The sequence below is a fragment of the Lytechinus variegatus genome, chromosome 2, assembly GCF_018143015.1.
Source record: "Lytechinus variegatus isolate NC3 chromosome 2, Lvar_3.0, whole genome shotgun sequence".
Classification (NCBI taxonomy): domain Eukaryota; kingdom Metazoa; phylum Echinodermata; class Echinoidea; order Temnopleuroida; family Toxopneustidae; genus Lytechinus; species Lytechinus variegatus.
Genome location: NC_054741.1, coordinates 40,378,779 through 40,401,930, shown reverse-complemented (window position 1 = coordinate 40,401,930; position 23,152 = coordinate 40,378,779). Strand labels below are relative to the sequence as shown.

At 36.8% G+C, this 23,152-nt stretch overlaps 1 protein-coding gene across 1 annotated transcript in view; it reads right to left on the bottom strand.

The window, feature by feature from the left end:
* The window catches only part of LOC121406806 (leukocyte receptor cluster member 1-like), a 41,662-nt gene extending 33,282 nt beyond the window's left edge, over positions 1–8,380 (bottom strand). The window contains exons 1-2 of the mRNA XM_041597675.1: positions 8,364–8,380; positions 7,536–7,649 (exon numbers count right to left, since the gene is read on the bottom strand). Coding sequence (XP_041453609.1) covers positions 7,536–7,649; positions 8,364–8,380 — 131 coding nt within the window. The remainder of the gene's footprint in view (positions 1–7,535; positions 7,650–8,363) is intronic.
* Between the last annotated feature and the right edge of the window lie 14,772 nt (positions 8,381–23,152).

Sequence of the window (23,152 nt, the reverse complement as noted above, 5' to 3'; positions counted from 1 at the left end):
CCTCTAAAGAGGAAAATAGGAAGGAAAAAAAAGCAGAAAGGAGAAAAATAAGAAAAAAAGACAATGATGGCAATGATGATGATGATGAAAATTATCCCCGGGGGGGGGGCACTTACATTGACGAGTGGATACCATGCGCGACCAAAAAAACACGTAAAAAGGATGTCTTTTTCACGACAGGACACGTTACGTACGTAACGTGAAAAGGGTGTCAAAAACACAAAAATAATGAAAAAAGGGTATCTAATTTGCTAGGAAGATTACGTGTTTAGGGTCAAATTTGCGGGGATGATAAAACAAAATTAAAATGTTTTATAAAGGATGTTGTTTTTGCCCAAACACTTCGTGTTTAGAGTCCGATTTGCGCGAGGTATAGAAGGCGGGGTCGTACTAAACCAAATAAGGTAACGCCGACGACCGAAGGATCCGTAACAATAAAACATTCCTGTACTTGTTTAGGGGTTCATTTCAGGGAATATTTGCCAAGAGTATCGTTTTGTTTCCAATACTTGTTAAGGGTAGGGTTTCACACGCCAATACTTGTTAAGGGGTGCATTTTCAGAATATGGAAATTACGTGTTTAGGGTGCTTTTCGAGACCCCATGGTCGCGCATGGTATCCACTCGTGAATGGAAGTGGCCCCCCCGGGAAATTATCTTGGTGAAGATGATAGTGGTGGTGATGGTGGCGGTAATGATGATGATGATGATGATAATGATGTGGTAGTGGTGATATAGATGAGAATGAAGTTGGTGACGATGGTATGACTAGATGTAATTTTGTTATTTTGTCTTAAAAAAAATAATAGCGCAAAGGCGAAATCATTTAAAGTTTATTATGAAAATGGCAGAAAAAAATAATTTGAAAAATTGTACGTATGCGTATGGAAAATCCATCCCCCACCAAAAAAGAAAAAAAAGTGAGATTTTGTTTTGTTATTTGTGACGGCGTAGGCCTATGCAAGCAGCTATGGGATATAATTATGGTAAAAAAAGTAAATGAAATGCCAAGAAATACATGATAATGACTTTTATTGTACATTCAGTATATCAGTAGATAACTTCATACTCGTTCCAAAAAAGAAAAAAGTGGGTATATTATGGACCATTAAAAATGGGCAGTTGCTCCATATATTATATTACATAGAATATATAGAGCAACTGCTCATGTGTAGCTGTGAGTTATTCACCTGATCTACATAATTCATGCGGCGCACGGTGTGTGCGCAATGTTTAATAATTATTGCTGTGAATACAATGAATGTCATCAAAAACATAAGCATGCCAGCTCGACGCACAAAATCCGAAAAAAAAAAATATTTTCTGCCCTGATAATTTGATAACCCTAACCTAACCCAATTTCTAAGTGTTTTTATCATAAACAGGATAACTATAGACAATGATTGAAATTAACTTTATATTCTTTTGCAAAAATTAATATGAAGGACAGCTTTTTGATAAAGAACACAGTTTTAGAGCGTTAGAGCGCGATTTATACCTACAACCGCTTACATAGGCGGATCCAGGGGGGGGCCCGAGGGGCCTGGGCCCCCCTATTGGAAGAGCAAAAAAAAGAAAAAAAAAAGAAAGGAAAAAAGAAAAGGAAGGGAAAAGAGAGGAGAAAAGAAGAAAGGCAAACGTAAGAGGAACATGATTAAATAAAATAAAATTAGGGGAAGACTTTGAAAATAATTTTTTTTTAAATCTATTTGTTAGGATACAAAATTTTCGCTCGCGCTTCGCGCCTTATTGTCTTTTAGGGTATTTGCATATCTTGCTCAATATGGAGCTTGAAATATCAAACTTTGAAGTCAATATACAAAACATATTTCAGCTGGGAAATTGAACTTTCATTATTTTGTTTCATTTACAAATTGATTTTAAAAAGTGCTCTGTAAAAATGTCTTGTGTTATGGTCTGAACATTATCATTTTCTGCTTGCGCTGCGCGCTCGCAAAATTTGAATTTTCAGGTACCTATTATTTTCCTGTATTCCATAAAGTTCTCAAAAAGTTCCCTATTCAGGTCAGATTGTTAAAACGTATCAGCTGGCGCCGCACGCTAGCATTTTGATTAGTCGGTTATGTATATCCCAATATTAATTCTAAATCAAACTACTTTGATGACAGTTATCAAAAAATTCGGCTCGCGATTTCTGCTCGCATTGATAGATATAATGCCTCTTATGCATAATTACAAAGTGCTTTAAATGTCCAGTTTTCAGGCCATAATATTAACACATTTCGCGCTCTCATGCTTAAGAAGAGAAATAGGAAGATGGTCATCATTTTCATATGATGACATAATGCCCTCATAGAATGTCCCGGTCCTATGTAAAAACTCAAAGTAATAATAATAAAATACATCAGCTCTTTTTTAACTGTGATCCATCACAATTCACAATTTTCCCACAAAGTGTTTGCATTATAGAGCTTAAATTCACCCTTTGTTAGACAGGGAATATCATATATTTTTGCGCTCTCTTTATTGACTTTCATGATAAGTTACTTAGAATACCCAATTCTAGGTCGAAATCTAAAACACACGTTAATTCAGATATGCAGATTGTTCTTTATTTAAATCATTATCCAGTTTCAGATCACAATATCAAAAAGTGTCTGCTCGCGGATAAATAACTTGTCCTTTTCATGATAAAACATGAATAGTGTGTCCAGAATTTTTCCGCTCGCGCTTCACGCTCGCATCAATAAAATACTTAGAGTCCTTCCAAGATTACAAAAAGTGCTTAGCATTTCATTATTCAGGTAAAAAAAGTCAAAATTTTTCAGCTCGCGCTTCGTGCTCGCAATACTTCGCGCTCGCAATATTTGAATGTTGAAACATGTAAAGTCTTCATGGCTAAATGCAAGCAGTCCATAACAGGTACAATTTTGAGCAGTTCAAAACGTATACACAAAATTTCTGCTCGCGCTCTGCGCTCGCATTATTAATGTAAGGAAGATCCCCACTTACTCATCCTTTTCATGATTTACAATACTAATTGAATAGAGTGTTCAGCAGGTCTAAATCTCGAAATTTTTTGCTTACGCTTCGTGCTCGCATGTTTAATTATATACCTATTCAGTTAAGTTACAAAACGTCTAAGAATTTCCATTCCTTCATTCCTTAGGTAAAAATGTAAAAAAAATTCGGCTCGCGCTTTGCGCTCGCATTATTTGATTTTTTATAATGTGTAACGTCTTCATGGCTAACTGCAAGCAAGTATCTAACAGTACTTTTTCCATCACTTCATTTCTGCTCACTCTTTACGTTCATAGTAATTATTAACTTGCATACACATCTTTTTTCAGGAAAACAAACATTTCCCAGAATGTTCAAAATTTTAGGAAAAAGTACATAAGATTTCCAAAAAAATTTAGCTCTCGCTTTGCGCTCGCATTATACCAATAAGGGTTATGGTTTATGTTTCATAAGAATAAATCTAAAAAGTGACCATTTAGGACTACCCCTTCAAAGAAACAAAAAAATCCCGGCAAAAATCATATTCGAGCAGCCGATCGGGGAAAATATGGCTGAACAAATTTCCGGGCCCCCCCAATTGGCGAAGGCTGGATCCGCCCCTGGCTAAATCCTGTCACTGTCGGTATACATGAAGCAGTGATTCCATCAGCTTACAGTAATAATTTTTGCAACACGGGCACCAGTCCAAGAAATAGACAGGCATTTGCCCAATAGGACAACATCTCAACCTCTGCTCATTTCTTTTTGCACGGGCACATAAAATCTTGACGTAACCCATCACATTTCACCCTATTTTCTCCTCCCTTTTATTTTCCATTAATTTTTCTTTCGTTCACTTTTTTTCTGTCCCCTTTTCCCTTCTATTTTTTTTTTCTTATCTCACTGCTTTTCCTCATCCCCAGCCCTCGACGCCCATGCAGATTCGCAAACAATATCGAGAGTATGTCTACTTGCAAGGGCGGAAATCTCTCCCCAAAGGTAGGGGGACCAGGGGCTGGAAAATTTGACAAGCAAAAAACAAACGAACAAAAAAAGGTTTATCACCCCCTAAAGAAGGTCATCTTGACCAAAAGAAATTTGACAAGCAAACAAGCAAAAAAAAGGGGGGCATCCCAAAAGTAAGATCGTCTCTTCCAAAATACAACTATTTCGATTTTGAATGAAATGACCAGAAATAGTAGGGGGACATTTCATAATATCGGGATCATATCACAGTGAGTATACACTCTTCCATATGGAAGAGTGTTTACTCGCTGTGATTTCGATCTCACACATATAAAAAAATAGAACAGCTACGCCTTGAACACAGGCCAAAATGCCTAACGATTTCTCTGCGGCATTAACAACTCTCGTAAAGGGCGCTCCATTTATAAATAAAGTTGCATGAACAGCTGTCTATGGCGACAAAATTTAACGCAGAATTATAGCCAGAAGCGCGAAAGCGTTGGAAATTGGCAGAAAATTCAAGAAAAGAACCGGTGAGTACCGATTTAACAGTAATTATGTATTTACTAACATTTATTGAATCATAAGAATAATAGTTTTTTACGGATAGAAAGCTTAGTTCTAAGCTAGGGCGGCCCAAATGCGCCTGAGTGGAGTCCCAGTTTCTTAACACGGGTAAGTATTGCGGTGTCGCCTAGAGCACTCTAGGCGACACCGCAATACTTACCCGTGTTAGGTTAGGGTTATCAAATTATCAGGGCAGAAAATATTTTTTTTATTGGGTTAGGTTAGGGTTATCAAATTATCAGGGCAGAAATTTTTTTTTTTTTCTGATTTTGCGCGTCGAGCTGGCATTATTTGATCTGTGAGATTATGTTTTTGATGACATTCATTGTATTCACAGCAATAATTATTAAACATTGCGCACACGCCGTGCGCCGCATGAATTATGTAGATCTGGGCTCCGTAACACAAAGATTAGCGATCAATCGCTAAATGAACTGACCAATCAATATCAATGTTACACGCCCATTTGGTTTAAAATGCTGACCAGGGACCAATCAGTGCGCTTCAGTCATCTTTGCAATCCATCGCAAACCTTTGTGTTACGGAGCCCGGGGGAGCGTTTCATGAAAGGACTTGTTGGACGTTTTATCCGACAAGTCCCATTTTATCCGACAGTTACCATAGTAACAGTGCCTCACAGCCAATCAGAGTCAGAGAAAGATGTCAGATCTGACAACTTGTCGGACAAAAATGTTGATGAAACACTCCCCAGGTGAATAACTTACCGCTACACATGAGCAGTTGCTCTATACATTCTATGTAATATAATATATAGAGCAACTGCCCATTTTTAATGGTCCATAATATACCCACTTTTTTCTTTTTTGGAACGAGTATGAAGTTATCTACTGATATACTGAATGTACAATAAAAGTCATTATCATGTATTTCTTGACATTTCATTTACTTTTTTCCCATAATTATATCCCATAGCTGCTCACATAGACCTACGCCGTCACAAATAACAAAACAAAATCTCACTTTTTTTTCTTTTTTGGTGGGGGATGGATTTTCCATACCCATACGTACAATTTTTCAAATTATTTTTTTCTATTTTCATAATAAACTTTAAATGATTTCGCCTTTGCACTATTATTTTTTTTAAAGACAAAATAACAAAATTACATCTAGTCATCATCATCATATCATCGTCACCAACTTCATTCTCATCTTCATCACCACTACCACCATCATTATCATCATCATCATCACCGCCACCATCACCACCACTATCATCTTCACCAAGATAATTTTCATCATCATCATCATTGCCATCATCGTCTTTCTTTTTTTCTTATTTTTTCCCCTTCCCTTCTTTTTTTCCTTCCTATTTTCCTCCTTTTTTAGAGGGGCACACCACCACGCCCCCTCACTGGATATCGGCCTCTAAATATGTTTGTTGTTGTATATAAGTTGGCGGATGCCTCATGAAATGAAATAAGAGAAAATAAGGAAAGGGAAACTAAGAAAAAGAAGGACTGAGGAGAAGAAAAAAGAAAGCCAAACAAACAAGAAAAAACAATATCAAAATTTTGTTGTAAAGTCTTCTACGTGAGTTTATTAATTATGTTTTCAATGAAATGAGAACATAAAAGAATTGAAACAAGTAAGAAGGGCTATACATCGTAGCAAAGAAATAGAGGGAAGCTCCGAGACAATAAAAAGGGTGAGAAAAAGAAAAGACTTTGAAATACTCACAACACGAGCATAATAAAAAAATATGGAATAAGCGAGGACAAGTAGCTGAGGGACCCCCCCCCCTCTCTAGTTATTTATCTATCAAACTCGCATACACAAGAACTTTTTACTAATCAAAATAATGCAAGCAAAAAGCACCAGCTGACATTTTTTTAAATATTCAAAACTGATAGAGAGACGCATTTTAAACAATTCATGAATCATAACAATTATTCATTAGCTTACCAATCGAATCATTCGATTGCGACAAATGATCTGAGAATTAATGTTTTTAGGAATTCATTAAAAGCATAGTTGTATCTCAACATTAAAATAATTAAGGCGGGCGCAAGGTATCAGCTAAAGCTTCATACACCTATAAAATTTTTTTGGACATTTTAAGTATTTTCGGTAATCATGAAAAAGATTGATATTTCATGAAAGCTCAAATCCCGAGGAGGAATATTTTTATTAATTGACTTTTAAAAAAAATGTTCTAAGCCCCATTTAATATTTGATTATAAGTCGATGCAGTAAAAGCTGAAAAATAAAGTATTTTGTGTTCCTCTATCATAATTCTCTTTCTCTTTAACCCTGGTTCCTTTTTCTGGGAGGGGGAGCATTTTGGTTAAAAAAGATAATTGCTGGCTTGTGGACGGTATTGGTAGGGACACCCCCCCCCCCCCCCCCCGTAGTTACGCCAATATGGGACCAAATGATCCTACATGTCCGAGGCGAAACTTGTGCAATCAATTAAACATTATTTTTGAAAAAAATTAAAGCTTGCGCTGTTTAACTTTAATCTCTTTCACCTAAATTTGCGATGAACGCTGCGTTATGAAATATATAATTATCAACATCTGGCGAAAAGAATAACCATCCGATCACCTGACGAGAACGCGTATCACGTGATCTGCATATCAGCTTCGATCGCGAGTCAGAAGGGCAACTGCCAAGAAAATCAGGAAAAAGTCATCAAAATGTAAGTTTCCCTTATTTTCTTTCATTTTTTGTTGTTGCTAACAACAATGCTTTTACACTCGAAAATCAAGCATAAAAAAAAAATATATAACTTGTACTTGTGATATAAATGTATATAGAAATATCCTGTGCTCAAACTTTTCTAACCCAAAAATAGTACTGATGTCGCCTATGAGGTCCAAACATTAACATGTATGGACATCATAGGCGACATTACCCAAAAATATGGATTAGACAATGCTGTTCTGATTTCCAACCCAAGACTTTGGTAAATGTACGCCTTAATACAAATTGGAGTTACGTGATATAACTTTCATTTAGTGGCCAGAGATAAGAAACATTGTATAAATAGTTCAAATTAGAATAGATTATCATTAAACTTACATTTCAGGCCCTTTTTGTTGATTTTCGGTGAGCGTTCCACACAGCTGCGACGAGTGATCAACTCTGAAGTGATACGCATACTGGTCAGGTGATCGGTAGATTATCTTTTTGTCAGACGTTCATAATTTATGTTAAGCGTATCAATCTTCAGTATCTTGATTTCAAAGCATCAGTATTGTAAATAAAAGTCATTATTGTTTGGAATCAGTGACGGATCGGGGGGGGGGGGGGGGGGGAGGGGGGGGGAAGGGGTGGGGGTGAGTATTTCTGCTCGTTCCCCCTTTTGAGATTTATAGTAAATATTTTGGCATTAAAATATGTTATTCATACTAGTTATGTGCCCCACCCCCCTCCTTATGAGAATCACAGCATTATTTGTAATGGGGATATTTCGTTCATATTCTTGTCTCTTTTTTGCCTTTTTCTTTTGTTTGTCAAATTTTACTGGGAACAAATTAACAATATGACTTTCTATACATCACTTTTAGGGACAAACTTTTTTATCGGGTTGGGGGCTTGCCAAATATAACGGTGGAAAAAAATGACCTTCTTTTTTTAGTGACAACTTAAAAAAAAATTGTCAAATTTTACGCGAGACAAAATGACCTTTGATCATTATTAGTTAAAAACCATTTTCCGTTTTTTTTTTTTGGGGGGGGCCTGGCAAAATTTTACGTTGGAGAAAACGACCTTCATTTTCAGCCCAGCTACTGAAGCCGGAGTAATAATTGCAGGGCCCGCTGGGTGAAGAGTTTTCGGAACTGAGTGGTATACCCTGGGTTAATATACCTCTATTTGTTAATATTATTACAATTATTCAGTGACAACCTTTTTTTCTTTGTCATATTTTATGCAAGACAAAATGACCTTCGATCCTTATAACAGTTAAAACATTTTTAATTTTTTTTTGGGGGGGGGCTTGCCATATTTTATGCAGGACAACTTAATGGAATTCATTTTTTTGTGACAACCTTTTTTTTTTTGTCAAATTTTCACCTTTGATCATTATTTGTTAAAAGCCATTTTCCTTTTTTTTTCGGAGGGGAGGGGTTTGCCAAATTTTAAGTGGAAAAAAATTACCTTCATTTTTTTTTAGTGACAATCTTTTTTTTTTCATTTGTCAAATTTTACACGAGACAAAATTACCTTCCATCATTTCTATAATTAAAACCTTTTTTTTTTGGGGGGGTAACAAATATCACGTACACAAACTGGCTTTCCCTTTTCTTATTTTATTTAATTTTTTTTTTTTGGGGGGGGGGCTTGCCGAATATTATGCGAACAAAATGACTTTCATTTTGAGTGACCATTTTGTTTTTACTTGCCAAACTTTACGTGAGACAAAATGACCGGGTTTTTTTAGTGAGAACCTTTTTTGGGAGTTGTCAAATTTTACTTGAGAAAATTCACCCCAGCCCCCCTAATTTGGAAAATCATGGATTCACCTCTAGTTTGAATCATAATGAAAATTAAGATCATGCCACGGCAGAGGCGTAAACTGCCGCAGGGGCATGCAGGCTGGCCCTTGATCCCCAGTGGATTTCACCGGAAAAAAAATCAGGATAAGAGAAATGGAAGAAAGGAAGGGAGGGAGGGAGGGAGGGAGGGAGGGAGGGAGGGAGGGAGGAAGGAAGGAAGGAAGGAAGGAAGAAATAGAGAGGGGGAGAAAAAGGGAAGACTGGGAAATAACCGGCCATAAAAAAGCAAAGGAAAAAAAAATCATGTGAGAATCATATCCCGAAGGTTTTGTCAAAATATATCTCAAAATTGATATTTGTATTAAGTGACAAAAGTTTTGCTCACTTGCATCTTTATTTGGCAGGCGCGTAGCTAGGGTGGTTCTTCCCCCCGAAAGCCCCCCCCCCCCGGCCCCTCAAAAAAAGGAGGAAAAAGAGAGAAGAAAAAGCGAAATCAGTAAATGGGGTGTATATTATAACTTAGTTTTGTTTTTCCTTCTTTTTATTTGGGGGGGGGTCAAAACAATAAAAATCTTACCATGTTTTTCGATAATTATAGCTCTTCCCTCACGATTTAATAAAAAATGGTAGCCATCTATAAGTTTTAAAATTGCTAAATATCCAGAGATATCAATACCCACCTGCTGATATAGCACTGGGGGTACACGATCAGGGTTAGGCCCACGGTGCATGGCCCCCGATGTACAACCAAGATAAAAAAAGAAATGAAGGGAATTAAAGAAACCAAAATTAGGAAAAGTGTAAGGTAAGATATCTGTCTCGAATTTAGATTTGCACGAAGGTTTTTCTCGCTTGCTTCACTCGCTTGGAACATATAAAGTAACTTTATATCCCGCATGCCATATGCTGTACATTAATTGGAACTCTTTCTATTTTTTTTTTTACTCGTCACGCTCCTGCCACACAGGGGTTTGCCCATGTAACTGGGAATTTTTTTTACTCTACCCCCCCCCCTCCTCGATCCCTGTATCGATTTTGACTTGACAGGGGCCTATGCCTGAATTTGCTTCGATATAAAATCATAGCGGATAGAACGCCTTGAATACAGGCCAAAAAGCCTAACGACATTGCTGTGTCACATGACAATCAGTATAAGACGAGGATGTGTACAACCCTATGGCGACAGATTTTGCCGCAGAAGTTGAGCAAGTTCTGGACAAAAAGGCTTCAATACCCCAAGAAAAGAACAGGCTAGTACTATTTATACATTATATCCTACAAGCACTCATTCAATGAACAAGGTTATGATATAACCTTGTTCTCACTTGTATCTCCATGTGTGGCAAAATAAGGGTGGCAATGTTTGGCTTATTTTCTCTTTTTCTTTAGGGAAAATGCTTGATTTATTTACACTGATAGTTTCCATTACATCTATTATTCATACAACTTGACTCTTATTTAAATTTGATTCTTTAAATTATTTTTTTCTTAATTAAAAATAGAGATCAAAAAATGAAAATTTTCTTGCCATATTACTTTCCACCACTAGAGGGCGTACAAAAATCATTCCCAAGTTACTAATGAAAAATAAATTGCAACTGTTTGAAAATTAGTAATTTTGGTCACAAAAGTGATATTTTAATGATTTTTTGATGTGTGTGCTCTGTACAACATTGGCATACCATAGTCCTACCTGTAGATTCACCACAGGCAGGGTGGTAGCAGTGAACAAGTGCCTACAAGAAGTATCTAGGGACCAATTATATATTAAATTTATTAATCAGTAGAGGTGCACGGCCAATATGGGAGACTCTCTCCAATAAGGGAGACTGTCTCTGAAATTGGATACCCAAATTCTTCATAAAAGTCTCTGATATTGGAGATAATCTCTCTCATGGGAGACAGTCTCCAATATTGGCCGTGCGCCTCTACTGTTAATGGAGTTCCATGTTAGATCTAGTAATTTCAACCCAACTTCTAAATCGCGGGCACTCACTTTTTCTACACAGGAATTAATAGGCACGGTGCCTAGAGTGGCCTAGAGCACTCCTAGTACCAATGAGGTCCAAACATGAACATGTATGGACCTCATAGGCGACATTACCCAAAATTATGGGTTAGACAATTCAGTTCTGATTTCAAACCCAAGACTTTGGTAAATGTACGCCTTAATACATATTGGAGTTATGCGATATGACTTTCATTTGGTGGGAAGACTTTCAATACTTAAAAAAATGAGTTGAAATTAAAATGAATTACTATTAAACTTACATTTCAGGCCCTTTTGTTGATTTTCGGTGAGCGTTCCACACAGCTGCGACGAGTGATCAACTCCGAAGTGCTCCGCGAACTGGTCAGCTGATCGGTCAGGTGATCGGTAGATTATCTTTTTGTCAGACGTTCATAATTTATGTAAAGCGTATCAATCTTCAGTATCTTGATTCCAAAGTATCAGTATTGCAGATAAATGTCATTATTGATTGGAATCAGTGGCGGATCGGGGGGTGGGGGTGGGGGTGAGCATTTCTGCCCGATCCCCCTATTGAGATTTGTAGTAAATATTTTGGAATTAAATACGTTGTTCATACTAGTTATGCGACCCCTCCCTTATGATGATCACAGCATTACTTGTAATGGGGATATTTCGTTCATATTCTTGTCTCTTCTTTCTCTTTTTAGCCTTTTTTTGCTTGTTAAAACCTTTTTTCCTTTTTTTTTTGGGGGGGGGGCTCGCCAAATTTTACGTGGGTCAAAATTACCTTCATTTTTTTAGTGACAATCTTTTTTTCATTTGTCCAGTTCTACGCGAGACAAAATTACCTTCGATCATTATTATAGTTAAAAACTTTTTTTATTTTTTATTTATTTATTTTTTTTTTGGGGGGGTTGCCAAATATCACGCGAATGTTTTTCAGCTTTTACTGTTTTATTCGACTTATAATCAAATATTAAATGGGGCTTACCACAGTTTTTTTTAAAGTCAATTCATAAAAATATTCCTCCTCGGGATTTGAGCTTTCTTTCATGAAATATCAATGTTTTTCATGATTACCAAAAATACTTAAAATTTTTTATCGGTGTATGCCTATAAAGCTTTAGCTCATGCGTTGCGACTGCCATATTTTAATGCTGATCAACTTTATGCTTTTAATGAATTCCTAAAAACAATAAATTCTCAGATCATCAATTTTGTCGCAATCGAATAATGCGATTGCGTCTCTCTATCAGTTTTGAATATTCATAAAAAATATCAGCTCATGCTTTTTGCTCATAATATTTTGATTAGTAAATTCTTCTCTTATATAATCGAGTCGGATAGATAGATAGATAACTAGAGAGAGAGAGTTGGGGGGGTCCCTCAGCTACTTGTCCTCGCTTATTTGTTATTATTTGTTATTATGCTCATGTTGTGAGAGCTTTGTGTTTTCACATTTTTTTCTTTTTCAACCTTTTTATTGTCTCGGAGCTTCCCTCTATTTCTTTACACTATGATGTAGTCCTTTTTACCTCATTGTTTCAATCATTGGCGGCAGAAGCCCCAAATTTTAGGAGGGGACAACCTAAAAAATTTTGACAAGCAAAAAAAAAAGGCTCTCAACCCAAACATTTTAGGGGGGGACGTAGGAAAATAAATTGACAAGCAAAAAAAAAAAAAAAAGGTCAACAACAAATTTAGGGGGGAACGTCCCCGCTTCCGCCGCCTATGGTTTCAATTCTTTTTTTGTTCTCATTTCAATGAAAACATCATTATTAAACTGACGTAGAAGACTTTATTACGAAATTTTGACATTGTTTTGTTTCATTTGTTTGGCTTTCTTTTTTTCTTCTCCTCATCTTCTTTTTCTTCTTACTTTTTCCCTTTCCTTATTTTCTCTTCAGTATTTCATTTTATGAGGTATCCGCCAATTTATACAACACCAAGCATACAGAGGCGGATAATCAGTGAGGGAGCATGACGGTGTGCCGCTCTAAAAAAAAAGGAGGAATATTGGAAGAAAAAAAAGAAGGGATGGGGAAAAAATAAAGAAAAAAAAAAGATGATGATGGCAATGATGATGATGAAAATTATCTTGGTGATGATGATGGTTGTGGTGACGGTTGTGGTGATGATGATGGTGATGCTAATGATAGTGGTGATGATGATGATGACGAGATGTAATTTTGTTATTTTGTCTTTGAAAAAATTAAGTAGTGCAAAGTTGAATTCATTTAAAGTTTATTATGAAAATAGCAGAAAAAAAATTGGTATGCGTTCGAGGAAAATCCATCCCCCACCAATTTTTTTCAAAGGTAAGATTTTTTTTTGCCCGAGGGGGCCACTTCCATTCACGAGTGGATACCATGCGCGACCATGGGGTCTCGAAAAGCACCCTAAACATGTAATTTCCATATTCTGAAAATGCACCCCTTAACAAGTATTGGCGTGTGAAACCCTACCCTTAACAAGTATTGGAAACAAAACGATACTCTTGGCAAATATTCCCTGAAATGAACCCCTAAACAAGTACAGGAATGTTTTATTGTTACGGGTCCTTCGGTCGTCGGCTTTACCTTATTTGGTTTAGTACGACCCCACCTTCTACACCTCGCGCAAATCGGACTCTAAACACGAAGTGTTGGAGCAAAAAGGACATCCTTTATAAAACATTTTGATTTTGTTTTATCATCCCCGCAAATTAGACCCTAAACACGACGGTTTTCCTAGCGAATTAATAGATACCCTTTTTTCGTTTTTTTTGTGTTTTTGACACCCTTATCACGTTACGTAGGTAACGTGCCCTATCGTGAAAAGGACATCCTTTTTACGTGTTTTTTTGGTCGCGCATGGTATCCACTCGTCAATGTAAGTGCCCCCCCCCCCCCGGGGTTTTTTTGTGACGGCGTAGGCCTTTGCAAGCAGCTATTATTATGGTAAAAAAGTAAATGAAATGTCAAGAAATACATGATAATGATTTTTATGGTACATTTAGTATATCAATTCATACTTGTTATCAAAAAGAAAAAAGTGGGTCGTTACGGACCATTAAAAATAGGAAAATTGGGCATTTTATATTTAGGATAGAGCAACTGCTCGTTATAGACGTCACAATAAATCAAGCATTCTAAATTCTATCAACTCCATTTTTTGTCAAATAACACCTTCATCGATATTTTGAAATGATTTTTCTCATATTTTCATCATCTTTTTATCAGGGTGAAATTCCCCTTTAATTTACAAAACAGATTCGCAAACAATATCAAGAGTAGTGGGAGGCAAGGGTGGAAATCTAAGGTAGGGGACCAGGGGCTGGAAAACAGGCAAAAAAACAAAAAAAACTAACAAAAAAAACCCAAAAAGGAATGTTTATCACCCCCAAAAGAAGGTCGTCTCGTCCAAAATACATGTTTTACTTCGATTTAAATGATGTAGGCCTATTTCTTTCCATCATATATAAAAGAACAAAAATAGTAGGGGGACATTTGATAATGTGCCCCTACTATTTTGGGTTAGGGGGAAGTGTCCTCCTGGGATTTGCGCCCATGTGGGTGGGGGGTGTTGCACCTCCTTTCGGAATCATTATGGAACAGTGTGAATAGTCGCTGTGATTTCGATCTCATACCTATAAAAAAAATAGAACAGAAGAACGCCTTGACCACAGGCCAAAATGCCTAACAATTTTTCCACGGCATTAGCGACTCTCATAAGGGGCGCTCCATTTATAAATAAAGTTGCATGTGTAGCTGTCTATGGCGACAGAATTTATAGCAGAATTGAAGCCAGAAGCGTGGGAATTTTCAAGAAAATTCAAGAAAAGAACCGGTGAGTACCGATTTAACAGTACTAATCTAATTAGTTACATGTATTGAATTATAAGAATATTCAATTTTTCGTGAAACAAAGCTTAGTTCTAAGCTAGGGCGGCCCAAATGCGCGTGAGTGGAGTCCCAGTTTCTTAACACGGGTAAGTATTGCGTTGTCGCGATCGCCTAGAGTGCGTAATGACAAGGCAGTGTATACAGCCACATGCGTGTGTCTTTACCATCCAGCCACACGCGTGTGGTTATATCCACTCACACATTGTACGAGGTTAGTATATGTACTAACCTCGTACAATAGACCGTGTTTGACCCTGGATTTCAAAGTAGTCGGCAAACATCGCTTCATTGCTGAAGTAATATTTGCCGAAACTCCTTCTTGCTACGCACCGGGGCTCTTGCCGGTAAGTAGCAATAGATTAAAGAAATATGAAAATAATAATAAAATAATAATCATTAAAAAAAAACAAATTTCGCTTACCTCGGCCTCGACAGTGACTTCGCTTGTCTCTTCCACGGAAATACAAGGAAGACCGTTGGTGGCGCTAATAATTTCACAAACTTGATTCAGCTCCTCGGTAATTTTATAACTGTATCTAAATTCTTTGAATGCGCAATCCTTATGATTAATTTACTAATTATGGGCACCAATGAATGAAATACCTTCAAAAACATAATTAAAGATTATTATTGGTGATGATAACACTTATTTGCAATGAATTTAAAAAGATGACTAATAAAAAACAAGTGGAATGCCTCTGGCCGTCTCACCTGCATCACGCGGTTTAATATAGCAGCAGTGCTGACTTTGAATACTACTCTAACTCGCATAAGATGTTCAGTGATACATGGTTACTCTTATGTCCACTTTTTATGAACTAGACCAATAAACTTACAGAGGTATGATGGTTATTCAACAAAAAGCCCCAACATGGCCAAAGTTCATTGAACTTACATGACCTTTGACCTTGATCACGTGACCTGAAACTCAAACAGGATGTTCAGTGATACTTGATTACTCCCATGTACAAGTTTCATGAATCAGATCCATAAACTTTCAAAGTTATGATGGTAATTCAACAGATACACCCAATTCGGCCAAAGTTCATTGACCTTTGACCTTGGTCATGTGACCTGAAACGCGCACAGGATGGTCAGTGATACTTGATTACTCTAATGTCCAAGCTTAAAGGTATTGTTTAACTTTGTGAGCAGCCGATTTAAAAAAATCTCAAACCAAGATGAACAATGTGTACAAGTGCATGTACTAGAACTAATAAACCCTGAAAACAACCATTATTGAGAATGAAAAGCTAAAAGTACAAGGCAAACCTCGATTTTGTAAATAGGCGTCTTATAGATGCCTAAATAGTACATATAAGTGTATGGGAAGAAATTAAGATGGTGTTTCCGGTCATTTTATATTTCAATTTTTGAAGCACTAAATAATTATTTTCGAACGCAATTTTTTCTGGGCTTCATTTTTGTAACATAACACAGACACAGGTGACAAGTGTGACCTTCTAGCTCAGAATTTTTAAAAGTCAAACCAATGTTAACCAATCACTTTAATGAACTAGACCAATAAACTTTCAAAGTTATGATGGTAATTCAACAGATACCCCCGATTCGGCCAAAGTTCATTGACCCTAAATGACCTTTGACCTTAATCATGAGACCCGAAACTTGCACAAAATGTTCAGTGATGCTTGAATGCTATCATATCCAAGTTTCATGAATCAGATCCATAAACTTTCGAAGTTATGATGGGAATTCAACAGATATCCCCAATTCGGCCAAAGTTCATTGACCCTAAATGACCTTTGACCTTGGTCATGTGATGTGAAACTCATGCAGGATGTTCAGTGATACTTGATTAACCTTACGTCCAAGTTTCATGAACTAGGTCCATATATTTTCTAAGTTATGATGACATTTCAAAAACTTAACCTCAGGTTAAGATTTCGATGTTGATTCCTCCAACATGGTCTAAGTTCATTGACCCTAAATGACCTTTGACCTTGGTCATGTGACATGAAACTCTAATAGGATGTTCAGTAATACTTGATTAACCTTATGGCTAAGTTTCATTAACTAGGTCCATATACTTTCTAAGTTATGACGTCATTTCAAAAACTTAACCTCAGGTTAAGATTTGATGTTGACGCCGCCGCCGCTGTCGGAAAAGCGGCGCCTATAGTCTCACTCTGCTTCGCAGGTGAGACAAAAATGAAAATAATATACAAGCCTGGAAAGAAACCAGCAGTACAGGATTTAACGAACGTCAATAATACGTATACGGTATCCCAAAGTCTATACAATGAAAAGATTGGACACTTCACGGACTTCGCGTAATGCCTTGCGTCGATTTGCGTGTAGAAGGAGTGTAGGTGCCTAGTCTTTCCCTTGTCGTGTCTTTGATATGAATATAAATCGCGCGCCCTCTTTAGGCGAAAATTGATATCCGCGCTGAGCAGTTTTCATCTCCGTAAAATCTTCACTAAAGATCAAGAAAATATACGTTTTTTAAAAGAAACTTCAAGGAGAAGTCACGGAAGGATCTAAATGATTCGGTAAGTGTCATAGCAGAATGTGATATATAAAATTTTAAGTAATATTTTATGTGGGCAAAAGCCCAGAAAAGTTTAACTGTGTCGTGTGTGTCGCGTTGCATTCGACTGATATTCCTTCGCACGCGAGATGCTTTGAACCCATGGGTGGGTTATATCCAGAACACTATCGAGTATCTGTGGATACCGCCACACGCCGCCAGAATAACAGTAAAACACGTATGTAGGTCTGACCGTCTATATCACGATCAAAATAACCTCATTTCTTCATTAAATTCTTACATTCTAAAGACTAAACCCCTTTGATTTCTTTAAATTGTTTCAATTTCATTCTCACCGTCTTCTTTCCTTGCTTTTCTTGTCTTGTTACAAAAGGCCGCCTGTTAAATAGCAAATTTCCACACTTTTTCTACTTGTGTCGATTCTCTACTGACTCTAGGCTATGTGCGCGTATGTGCGTACGTACGAAACACAAACTGTGTATGTCTACTGCGCTAGCGCTGCGCTAACGCTGTATGGGTCTGCCACCGTGAAGGAAGCCAGAATCGACACAAGTAGAAAAAGAGAATTTGCTGTTAAACAGACGACCGTTTGTAACAAGACAAGAAAAGCAAGGACTGAAGCACTCACACAACATGCGAGGTTAGTAATACTAACCTCGCACAACGCATGTGGTTTCATAGTGGACTTTGACGTTTTCATTCATCACACGAATGTGAGGGAATTAGAAACGCCAAAAGTTTCAGTATTTCTCCACTAATGATTTCTTTTTAATAAATTTAGTTTAAAAAAACAAAATGAAGTGGAAATTATTTATAAAACTGTTTTTATCGCTTACCTCCAAGTCTCAACCAGGATACTCCGTTCGATCCGTCCTTAATACTGCGGTGGAAAGTACGCAAACAACAATCGAAAAGCAATTTTTCGTATCGAACATTCTCAATTCAAGTCGTCAGCGCGTAATAGGAAATTGTACCAAAAATCAACAGGTTGCATCTCATGTATATACTTATTGGTAAAGTACGCCATCTTTTGACAAGATGATGATGAAAGTGGATTGAACGAGCAAGAAAATAATGCTGATCGCCTAGAATGCAGCTAGCTTGCAACACCGTAAACAAAGGTACGGTAGGCACTTAAGAACCCAGTTTGAAAGGACACTCGTAAAATTATGTCACTCTCGCGATGAATATTCATTAGATCCGGTTGTGCGTGTTCAATACAAACTCTCTGCATGCATGCACTTGGTGTGTATTGAACACGCACGACCACGATCTAATGAATATTCATCGGCAAGAGTGATTTTACGAGTATCCTTTCAAACTTGGTTCTTAAGTGCCTACCGGCTTGGTGAATAATATCGCGCGCCCTCTTTAGGCAAAAGTTGATATCAACGCTGACCAGGAGGCATCTACGTGAAGATCACGAAAAATGCTCTTATTTTATTAAAACAAACAACAAAAGAATTCAACAAACGGTCCATATGGTTCGGTAAGTATTATAGAAAAATCATATTTCATAGCTATGATGTAAAGTCATAGTTATTTTAGTAAATATGGTGTGAAAGATTCGCGTGCACCAGGTGCATATGAATCCTTCACACACGAGACGATTTGAAACCATGAGTGGGACTGAAGGAGAGAAGACGGTGAGAATGAAATTGAAACGATCTAAGTAGGCACGGCCGTAGTCACTAGATGGCGCTGTCGCGGAAGTGCTCAAAATTTGTACGTAAGTTTCGTCCGCTTGTCAATGAGTGAAATCGCATAGCGATGCGATATCGTCAAAATTAAGCCCCTGTCAGCGCGGATGAATATGATATTTTCTCTTTGTGATTGTCCTCCCGTGCGATGAAAAATATGTCATCGTAATGCATAGGACTTTAGCGAGCTACCGAAGTCATTTTCGTGCCCCAAATTCCATGAAATCTTCAAAAAATAACCATGAAAGTGTCGGTAAGTCAAAAGTGTCGTGAGTTGCTCTCAATTCTTACCTTATTTAGTTGTATTTCTTGCAAAATGGGTCTCGAAGGGTTCTGGATTTTCCGTTGATTGTGAAACTTGAATTGATTTCCTTTCTGTGTCTTGCAGTTAAATTGCAGCGCGGGGAATCGCAAGGGCTGTGGAAGCCCTTTTCAGTGAGGTTTACAAGCTGAGCTGCCCTCGAATTTGGTCGAATTTCGAGCCATTTTAATCGCGCGCACGGGATGATTAATTAACATAACAATTAGCAGATTAGAGATCTAGATTACGTCACGTACGTGCGTACGTGTGATACACAGAAATGAAATAGAACTTGAATCACACGGAATCACAGTCAAGAAATGCTTTGTTTTCTTTGTTTCCTAAATGATTTCCTGAATTTAAAATCATGAATAAACACCAGAGTAATGACATGAAGGAGACAATCATGGTCATATGAAGAATAACTAAATATTTTCTGAAAACGAGTGAATATGATGGGGCAATAATGTGCATGCACTGGAAAATGAACATTCAACTCACTGTCAGTCCCGTGGTGTCAGTCACTCAGACACAGTTTACTGCTTTTTACTGGCCTTTTCTTTGCACTGCCGCCGCCACTGGTTTTTCTTTTGCCAACTAGATTAAAACTCATTTATTAATATGTTTATTGCAATTTTTTAATAAATGGTAATACAAAGTGGAAAAATAAATGAAGATAAAAATAATTTGGACTAAAAACTTGTCATGCCATCACCCCCCCCCCCCCCCCTCTAAAAAATACACACTATCTTGAATGACTCGTTAATTTAATTTGCATTGAAAAAATAAATAATTGTATTTATGCACTTTTTTATTTCTCATTCTTTCTGCCAGAATATCAGATGCCATCATGAATAACCTCACCACCAGATTGAACTCCTAAACATCTTGACAATGACTATCTACTGAGATATCTTGCCTTCTTGAGATTGGAAGTTTTAAGTTCAAGTCAGAGTGACCTAAGGCCCTACTAACAAGAAGAATCCAGATTTACATAAAAACAAATCCCACGAAAGATACAAACTGATTTTACTCTTAATGTGTAGTGTGTATGTGAGACACTGTGTTTGTGTTTATTTTGAGGAGGACCTCCTGTCTCTGTTTTTATTATTTTATTGACTGAATGAATGATCAATACCTAAAAGTGAGAACTGATTTTTGAGAAGAGTACATTAGTGTATGGTTTTGAGTGAATTTGATTTGAGTAACTGTTTTTCTTTATTATTTTTCTCATAATTATTATTTTGCCCTTTATTATATATTTTCAGTTTATTTAAAGGGGAATGAAACCTTTGGAACAAATAGGCTTGTGTAGAAACAGAAAAATCAGAGAATAAGAATAAAGAAAGTTTGAGAAAAATCAGACAAATAATGAGAAAGATATGAGCATTTGAATATTGCAATCACTATAATGCTATGGATATCCTCCCGTTGGCAATGCGACAAGGATGTGTGATGTCACTGATGAACAACTTTCCCTTTGGTGGACTAAAAAATACCCTCAAAATATCTCTTTTTGCTTTTTCTTATGATGATACAAACTCTTTATCCATGATGTATTCTTAAAAAATATGTATTACATGCCCTCGTGTAGAAAGAACACATGATCTATGGATAGATGTGATAAAAGAGGCAATTCAAGTGAAATATATACTAAAGTAATGGGGAGAGTTGTTCACAAGTGACATCACACATCTTTGTCGCTTTGCCAATTTGCTATCTCCATAGCAATAGTGATCGCAATATTCAAATGCTCATAACTTTCTCATTATTTTTCAGATTTTTCTCAAACTTTTGTTGATCTCTTTCTTTGATTTTTCTGTTTTCACACAAGCTATCTTGTTCCAATGGTTTCATTCTCCTTTAACATTAAGTTGAACTTCCAAATTTGATCAAAGTGTTCAATTCTTGGGATAGAATTTTATCAGGTAATAAAACTGAGTTTGATAAATCTAAAAAAGGACACTGAAAAAATATGAACACTTGGAGATGCTCACTAAGAAGAGGAAAAAACATGAAAGGAAATGGAACTTAAGTGGATGTTATAGCATGCCTTTCGCAGATCTCCAAGCACCAGGAATCATAGGTGGCGGAAGTGGGGGGGGGAAGTATCCCCCTAAATTTGAGGTGGGGAGGGGACGATTCCATCCCCTCAATTTTTTGTTGATAACCTTATTTTTTAATTTTTTTTTGCTTGTCAATTTTCAATTTTGTTTCCTGTGTCCCCCAAGATATTATTTGGTCACTATCTTTTTTTTTTTGGGGGGGGGTCAAAAGATTTTGGCGGTTCCCCCTAAAATTTTTGGCTTCCCCCACCAATGCCAGGAATGTTGATGTTCAACTGAGAGTTGCTGAAGTGGAATCTCCGTTTGTCTGTGAACTTGTTATAGAGAATGATTATTCCAGGACAAGTTAGATGATATTACCCAGCCCATAGCATACATCCCAACAATGGAATGGAGGCAATATACCCCTGTAATACATGAAGTATCATATTATCTTTAGGTTGGTTTGGAAAGTAAGTCCTCTAGTCAATATTAATGTCTGCCCAACAAAATGGTACTATCTGGCAATTTGGTGGTTCAATCACAAGCAGAAAAAGTTTAGTAAATTGACACTAGTAAGACAATTAAACAAATATAATACAGCCAAACTGTCTGACCCCTTACTTGACTACTGACTTAACTAATTATTGAAAAATGACAAGGGATGCTTAGGCCCTTTGTAACCATTTCATTGGGCAGACTGAAGCAGATGACTAGAATTCATACTTTCATGAAGATGAAGGAACATCAAAATGATTATTACAATTTAGCAAATATGAATTTATAACACTGTCATGGTTATAAAAAATAATGAATTTCTATCAAGTAAAATGACAATACAATGTAAGACATAACTGCAATAAAGTAATTTCATTTCCAAAAGATATCTTCCATAATGTAATAACCAAATTTCTCAAGATAATATTTCTTCTGCACAAAGTGTATGAAATGCTCAGTGTAAATCATGCTGTTTATAAATCTCTAGGAATTTTTTTTTTTCAAAATGAAAATACATGTAAACTTAATCAAAACCAGAGGTGGTGGATCCAGGATTTATCCTGGGGGGGGGACATTTTCAGGATGAAAATTTGTCAAGCAAAAAAGGGCCTTACGGGGGGGGGGGGCATTCTTTGATGAAAATTGCATATTTTCATTACATCTTGACTGTAGCTATCAAAGGGGGGGGGTTGAACTAGATGTGCCCTCCCCCAGATCCACCAGTGATAAAAATCAACATTTATGAAAGATTGCATACCTTATATTCTGGATTGGTAAATTCAATGCATATGTCTACAAAATGAAACGGACATGTTTGGATAAATTGCTTATTTTTGTTTCAAGAAAGAATTCATCAATATCAGCTTAGAGTTATTGAGAAAACATCAAGAAAAAATAATATTCTCATATGCAATAACTATATCTATTTTATATATACTTTTTTTCCAAAAATTTAATCCTTGACATGGGGGGGCTGGTTTAGTAGTCAAATTCACCCCCCCCCCCCCCCCCCCGCTTGGTAAAGTGCTTTATCAAAATAAGATTATGCTATCATTTATAAATTACTGCATTTTGGAGCCCATTAAAATTCAAAATGAATCCTAGAGGGCAGTGCCACACCTTATTCACTGAAATTAAGGAGGGGCATGCACAGCTGAAAAACTATCAGCAGGGGCAATAATTTTCACTGCAATGTTAGATATCCTAAAAAAAATCCTGAAAACACATAATTAAAATGAAATTAAACTCCCAGGAAGTGCCCCTGTATACTATTACAGCCCTTGACCT